Source organism: Tauraco erythrolophus, chromosome 15 (genome assembly GCF_009769465.1).
Source record: "Tauraco erythrolophus isolate bTauEry1 chromosome 15, bTauEry1.pri, whole genome shotgun sequence".
NCBI classification, from domain to species: domain Eukaryota; kingdom Metazoa; phylum Chordata; class Aves; order Musophagiformes; family Musophagidae; genus Tauraco; species Tauraco erythrolophus.
The window spans coordinates 10009372-10017500 of NC_141479.1; the positions used below are offsets into that span (position 1 = coordinate 10009372).

The 8129-nt window shown below is 39.2% G+C and overlaps 1 protein-coding gene across 1 annotated transcript in view; it reads left to right on the forward strand.

The window, feature by feature from the left end:
* The first annotated feature begins 3382 nt into the window (after positions 1–3382).
* ZNF536 (zinc finger protein 536) overlaps positions 3383–8129 on the forward strand; it is a 185925-nt gene continuing 181178 nt past the window's right edge. Inside the window, exon 1 of the mRNA XM_086621155.1 lies at positions 3383–5552. Within this exon, the coding sequence (XP_086477281.1) occupies positions 3383–5552 (2170 nt within the window). The remainder of the gene's footprint in view (positions 5553–8129) is intronic.

Genomic DNA, 8129 nt, shown 5'->3' on the forward strand with positions numbered 1-8129 from the left:
CACCAAGTTGAGGACCTTGACCTGCGAGGCCTGAAACAAGAGGCTCACTGGGGAGTGAAAGCCCCTTCCCCACCTGGTGTAACCCTCTCTGGTCACAGATCTAGTCAGGGATGATGGATAAAGAGGGAGAGAATGAAATTGCTAATTTTTTTAGAGAAATTAGGTAAATTAGATTGGGAATACCCTTAAGTTAAAGTGAAGAACTGTAGCATCTTGAGATTGAGGTAGCTGGATCCTAGAAACTGAACAGCTGATCAGAATATGCGGCATTTAAAGGTGGTTATTTCTCACTAAACAGAGGCTTTGCTGACCTTTCTGCATATATCATCAAAAATGTACAAAATTTCCAATGCCGAAAGATCAATGTGTGTGGCTCAAGCTCTCCAGACTTGATCCAAAATGATTAGGTATTAAATGAAAAATTATGAGTTTGGTCTTCCTCTAGATTTTTTTTTAACTCGTCCAATCTATATTCTACATTTTAAGTGTCTGTATGTTTGCAGCAGACAGAAAATAGCAAAAAATAAATTATAAAAAATTATCATGTTCCAACTCTTACTGCTGTTATGACTTTATTAAAGTTATCTTTGAAAAAGAGCCACAGAGCAAGTTAAAATTTCAACCACAACTCCCTCTTCCCTCCCCAATCCAAATAACTGTACATTTGAACTGATGCTTAGGGTTAAACATCAGAATTAATAAATTCCACTGGGATCTGTCAGCATTTCCAAACTTCGATAGAGCATAAAATGCTAAAATTAACTACCCAAACCTTCTTAAGCATGTAAAGGCACCAGTTCCCATTGAGGTCAACTGAATAAATGAAACTTAGACTGCATTTTTCAAGCTGTTATAGAATGATGACAATTCACAAAGGCTTTTCTAAACCCTCTTTGTTATATGTAAGTGTCTCTACACGCAATGCATTTCTTGAATCCTTATGTTATATGCAACATGCCTTGTTTTGGCATGGTCAGGAGAAATAACACCTGTGGAATCCAGACAGAAAGTGGGTTCTGATGTATGTTTGGTTTTGGGGTTTTTTTTGGATGTGTTTGGGGTGGGTTTTTTTAATTTATTTTTAGGAAGTGGGTAGGCAGCTATTCAAAATCTCAGTCAACTTCAGGCAGTGGCAGGCCTAAGCACTTCAACCCTCAGATATCAAGCTAATCCTTTTGAACATGAAATTTGGGTTGTTTCAAAAGATAAGCAAACTTTCAAAAACGTTAAAAAAATGTATGTACCCACATTTTGAATGATTGTGGTCTGCTGCTCAGAAAACCTTCATGGAAACCAGGAATTGTATTTGTTTGCTACATGGCCTTGGGTGAACACCTGGCTTGACTATATTCCCCTCCCTTTGGACATCAGATGCTGCAAGCTAAACTTAAGTGCAGTCCTATATCTTATAGGTATAAGCCTTTTCCTTTTATATACTTGATCGCATTAATATTTTTATAAATAACAGCATTGACAGCATGTAAGTAACGAGACCCCAAAATGAAACCTGAATCTGAGTACTGTTAAACTTTGAAAAAGATCTGCATTACATCTAAGCAAAATTTTGTAGCTCATGTTCATCTTTAATGCACATGAATATACACTTCCTCCTATACTTCGTACAAGATCTGCATTGCATCACAACCTCAATCATCCTGTCGAGGACCAAATAGATCTCCTCTTGGAGACCACCCATGCTTTTTTTTTAGGCCCTGGTCCTGCAAATACTTAAGCATGTGTGGAACTTTGCTTTTAAGAGTCACCCTTTGAAGTCTACTGACTACTCCCATGAGCACAATTACATGCGTTTTAAGTATGTGCCAGATTTGGGCCTCAAATTGTCTAGCAAGTGACCACTATGAAGCCATGTGAGGAATGGTGTCCACCTGGAGTGTGCCTGCAGCCTTTGTAGAAGGCATAGAGAGTAAATGCTTTTGGCTAAAGCCAAGCAGAAAGTTGACCAAATTAATTATTCAATAATGTATAGAATTCAGTAATTTTATTAGTGAATAAAGTGTCAAATCACTCCACTGAACAACACAGATCTTAATTATGTTCTAATATAACCTTATAGCATCATATAATTCGAGAGTTATTAATGTAAAACTTTATATTTTAAGTAGAATTTTATAGATACATTATTTCTGTATAGAGGAGAGAAGTGGCAAGGATAGAAGATTATTGTGGACAATTATGCAGACCAGAACAGAGCACTTGTGATTAACAAACAGCTTTGAATTCTAATTTTCTGCAATATACATAGTGTAGGTACAATTTGTAGTCATTACTGTGTATTAGGAAAGTTATTAAAATTCTTAAACTTGTTGAGGCTTTCTACACCACCTTCCCCAGATTTTAATTGGTTTTATCTAGTTCCATAAGAGAGCTCTTTAAAACAAATCAAAGTGCCTTAAATCACATGTCTTACCCATCGAAGGACAGAGATATTCCTTCTATAATCTGGCAAGTTTTCCGAAGAGCTGAAATCTGAAGGTTCTCAACGATGAATTAAAAGACTTGGCAGAAGATAATTTATGTGCCTTTTGTTGGGCTCAGTTTCAAAATGACAAAATAACAATGTTTTGTAACAGAAGGGTTAAATCTTAATCTCAGAGGTTTACAAAGCTGCTAGTCGCAGTCTCCTTAAAATTTAATATACCTCGTTAATGCTTACTTGCAAACACTGAAGGATTTTTATGATTATAATCATGTGTTACAGCACCTAGTACTGTTTCTAAGCAGCATACTAATCAGCTTAATGAGATATTACTGCACTTTTTGTTGACTAAAGCAAAATCCCTTTTATTGTTCTAAAGCTTGTCCTTTACTTTATTTTTTCCCAAAACATTATCTTGTTTTATTGTACACCAGTAAATATCATACCATCGTTTTTTTGTCAAATCGTAAAACTATCTTTCTCATTGTAGAATGTGTAATATATTGAATATGGTTAATGAAACTGAAAGTTACAAATGGATTTCTATTTGGGGGGGTTTTGCTGGCTTTTCTGGTGGAAATGGGAGAAATGCATAACACTTCTTTTTCTATAGATTTAGAAATGTAAACAAGTGCAATTTCACAAGAAGAAAGACAAGGGAGGGGGTAAAAGCCTTAGCCCCTTCTATAATAATTACATTTTGAAATTGTAGCATATTTTAAAATAGTAATTAACGGTTATTGGTGAACATGCAGAATGATGAAAGCACATGTATGATCAAAATCGTGTAGCACAGTTGGCATTTAATACACTTTTTATTGTTTTTACACTAATTCCTTTGCATTATTATGAGTAGGTAAACATAAAATGCAAATTGTATGTCAGTGATTCAATGCTTGTAACTCTTTCACAGTCTGAATCTAAAATATCTTCTGATTTTCAGAGATGGAGGAAGCTAGTTTGTGCCTTGGTGTTTCTTCAGCTGTGCCAGAAGCTGACGCCCATCTCAACAGCACCATACTCAATGGGCAGTATTCAATGAGCCAGAAGCTTCACCAGATCACTTCCCAGCTCAGCCATGCCTTCCCTGAGCTCCAGAACAGGCAGAATCCAGAGGAGAAGGCATCAGTGCCACTAGAAGACAAAAGCCACATGTCCCTAGCAAACCAGCCCATCAGCAGTCAGATGGCATTGTTGGCAAACCAGCTCAATAGAGAGGTTGACACCAGTTTGAATGGGCGCGTGGATCTGCAGCAGTTCCTAAATGGACAAAACCTAGGGATTATGTCTCAGATGAGCGATATAGAGGATGATGCCAGGAAAAACAGAAAGTACCCATGTCCCCTCTGTGGGAAACGCTTTCGATTTAACAGCATCCTGTCGCTACACATGCGAACTCATACTGGAGAGAAACCATTTAAATGTCCATACTGTGACCACAGAGCAGCTCAAAAAGGCAACCTGAAAATACACCTGCGTACACATAAGCTTGGAAACCTTGGCAAAGGTCGTGGAAGAGTCCGAGAAGAAAACAGACTTTTACATGAGCTGGAGGAGAGGGCGATTCTTCGGGACAAACAGATGAAGAGCAGCCTCTTGCAGCCACGACCCGACGTGAAGGCACAGCAGCACGCCCAGCCAATGCCTCTCGCAAACTGCAACTTGTCCGTGCCGGCTAATCACAGCACACCGGATATTTCAAACCCCGTTCCCTCTCCAAAGCCAGTCAGTGTCCAGGAAGAAGTTGTCGCTCAGACAGCCGGGTTCAGATGCACGTTTTGCAAAGGCAAGTTTAAGAAGCGAGAAGAGCTGGACAGGCACATAAGGATCCTGCACAAGCCCTACAAGTGCACCCTGTGTGACTTCGCCGCCTCGCAGGAGGAGGAGCTGATTAGCCACGTGGAGAAGGCTCACATAACCGCAGAGTCAGCACAGGGCCAGGGCTCCAACGGGAACGGGGAGCAATCCACCAACGAGTTTCGTTGCGAGGTGTGCGGCCAAGTGTTCAGCCAAGCCTGGTTCCTAAAAGGCCACATGAGAAAACACAAGGATTCCTTTGAACACTGCTGTCAGATCTGTGGGAGGCGATTCAAAGAGCCTTGGTTTCTTAAAAATCACATGAAAGTTCACCTGAATAAGTTATCTGTAAAGAACAAATCTCCTAATGATCCCGAAGTACCTGTCTCCATCAGCAGCATGTCCCAGGAAGCTCATGCAAACTTATATTCAAGATACCTGTCATGTTTGCAGAGCGGGTTTCTTCCTCCTGACAAAGCAAGTTTAAGTGAACAAAATCAAATCTTTAACAAAGGAGATATGCCCATGAAAGAGAAAGAAGTCTTGGGGAAGCTCCTTTCACCCCTTTCTGGCATTGGCCACAGTATTGCTGAAGGGGATAAACATTCTTTATTGGGCTGTCTCAATCTGGTGCCTCCTCTGAAATCCAGCTGTATAGAAAGGTTACAAGCTGCTGCCAAAGCGGCAGAGATGGATCCAGTAAACAGCTATCAGGCCTGGCAGCTTATGGCAAGGGGAATGGCCATGGAACATGGCTTTTTGTCTAAAGAGCAGCAGATACAGCGCAGCCATGAAGACACTTTGGCAAATGCTGGAGTTATGTTTGATAAGGAGAAGCGGGAGTATGTGTTAGTAGGAGCAGATGGCTCTAAGCAGAAAATGCCTGCTGATTTGGTTCACAGCACTAAAATGGGCAATCAGAGAGACTTGCCAAACAAACTAGACCCTTTAGAAGGCGGTAGAGATTTTTTGTCACATGGTATGAACCAGGGACTCGATTACAACTTACAAAGTCATGGAAACGTAAAAGAAAAGCCAACTGAATGCCCGGACTGCGGAAGGGTTTTTAGAACATACCACCAAGTGGTCGTTCACTCCAGGGTCCACAAAAGAGACAGGAAAGGAGAAGATGAAATAATTCAAGGTAGTCTTGATGAGCGACGTGGGTCTGGAAGCGATCAAGAATCTCAGTCCGTCAGCAGGTCGACAACACCAGGGTCCTCTAACATTACCGAAGAAAGCGGAGTAGGTGGGGGTCTCTCACAGACGGGGAGCGCCCAGGAGGACAGCCCACATCCTTCCTCACCCTCCTCTTCAGGTATGATAACTACTTCTTCCCTCTCTGCACTGAAAGCTTCATAGCTATATTTGAAATCACAGCAGCAAAGTAGTTTATGCATTCTCTTGTTAGGTCGTTCCCTAGCAGTCCACAGGGACGTGGTGTTACATGCCAGAACATCTGTGTTTGGGTTCCCGCAATGCCTTTGAGGTTAATTCTCGGCTCACCCTGCTCTCCCCTCCAAGGGCAGGTCTCCTGTCAGCTGTCACCTCCACCACCCCACCAGCAGCAGCATGCAGGATCTGTACAGTCACCAATGGCAATGTCGCTGCCAGGGCCTCTCCCTCCAGGTTTTGGAAGGTGTTTTTTTTCCCTCCTCTTCTATTCATGGTGTCTCTCTTGCAGATCTTTCCATGTCCTCCATTTAAAAGAGTGAAGAAAGATGTCTTCTTTGAGCTATAGTTCAAAGAAATGGGATTAATAAACAGCCTGTTGGCTAACCTCTCTGATTGCCCTTATTCCCACAACCATATCAATTGCTTAGCTGAGATATCTACTTGTACCTGGCCACTGAACTGATTAAAAAGAGATTCAGAAATACAAATTACTAAATTTTTGACAGTCTTTTAACTTATGTGCGCATTTTAACATGTATGAAGCCTTCTGCTTAATTCACATCTATTTGAAAGTAGAAGAAAAATAGAAATTGGACTGAAACATTTTAATTGCATTGTATGTCATGTTAACTTGCTGTGTATAAAATAGCAAAGCAGATGATATTTCATTGGAGATGTCTATAAAATATTGAGCTTCCTGGTACAATTTTTAAAGTTACTAGCCTATGACTGCTGAAATAAAATCTCTAAGTAATAACAGGTAAGATTTCTGGCCTCATCTGTATTTCCAAAGTCACTTACTAATGGATAGTAAATTGAAAGTTATATCTTCAGCCCTTTATAAAGAAAGCACCTCACTAATACTGTAATCATTCTGCAAGCCTAACAACAGAGGAAATCATGCCATAACAAATACTCTGTTACTAATGGCAACATTGATTTCTGCAATCAGCCATTAAGTCTAGAAAATGAAAGACAGTTTGAGGTACCTTAAGGCATTACATTGCCCACTGTTAAAGAGCTGGTAGCAGGCTGTTGAGGGTAATTCTTTTCAGTTTTTTTTCCCCCAGTTTCGATAAATATTTTAGTATTGGAGGCAATTCACTGTTACAGTTATTAAGTATATGCTAGTTTATTTTTGTTGTTCTTGTCATGCTCCAATATACTCTACTTCTGAGGCCAAATTAATGTAGAAATAAAGTGTTAGTTTGCTGGCTTATTACAAACCAGTAAAGAAATTGTTAAGACACATAAATCTGCACTCCACATTCCACAGATTCCTATAGTACTTAATGCTGTTGTTTAAATACCCATGAAACACACTGTCTACTCTTAGAGTCATAGCCTCGTTTGCAATTTATTACTGGTGAGACACATTAGAAAATTCTGTGTAGGAACAAGGGTAACAGGCGAGAGCTAATTTCATACTATATATAGTTGTTGAGATTGTTTTAAGAGGATTGAAAATATGTCAGGATGAAGAAGATTATTTTTCTCACTTTCACTTTTAAAAATCCTACACATTGGCAGGGGGGAAAACGCTCCTCTTTAATACAGAAAACATCACTTTTGTTTTCCAATGCCATAGAGTGATCGGAAATAAAAGATCCTGAAATGATTTAAATTCTGTCCGAAGCCTTCCAGGGCTGTCTGGAAAAGTTTGGGAAAAAACAGCCCTGGAGTCTTCTGAGTGAGGTTGAACTGATAGAGATTGAAGAGGATTCAAAACAAGGCATGTGAAAGTTGGTGTGTTTGGAATGCCCTGAAAAGTTTAATTCCAAGTGTTCTGGTTCGTTAAATGTATTGTTGTGGAAAGTTTTTCCTATCTTCAGAGGCAAAAGATAACACTGCAGTGTTGTTCTCTTTCTGGCCACTAATTTAAAATTATTTTTAACTTGAACTACAGTTTATTTAAAACATTTATTTTCACACCTGATGCATTTATATCAAAACATATAAAAATGAAAGCAAAATATGTGAAGTAACAGCTGCTAGAAGCACGTTCGTTTTTACTGAAGAAAACCAGACCTTTTGTATTAATATCTGATTGTTGCCTTTAGTCTGTTACTAGTAAATCTGGGAAGGCTCTTGGTGTCATACATCCTATCACAGCAAGTGTGCACGTTTTTATAAGTTCTTAATCAGATGAAAAAAAAAAGAGATTTAGCAGAACAAAATCTAAGTATTCTTTGGTACTTTAAAATTAATTTTATTGCCATCTTGCTGTTGGAACTTTTCATTGTTATGAAGTGTGTATTTTATCACTACCTGTGAAAGACAAACCTGTAGAATATAAAGAAATCAGATTTTTTGCGTAAGGGAGAATTAAGTAGTCATTCAATCTTCTATTAAGAAATTACTGCAAAACACAGTTTTACAAATTTCTCAGACTGCGTAACAATGTCTCAAAACTTAATTTGCATCACTTGATTCTTTTTTTGTTGAAAACTGGGTCAGTAGGGCCTGAGAAACTATTTTTTCAGATCTTAACCAATGAATT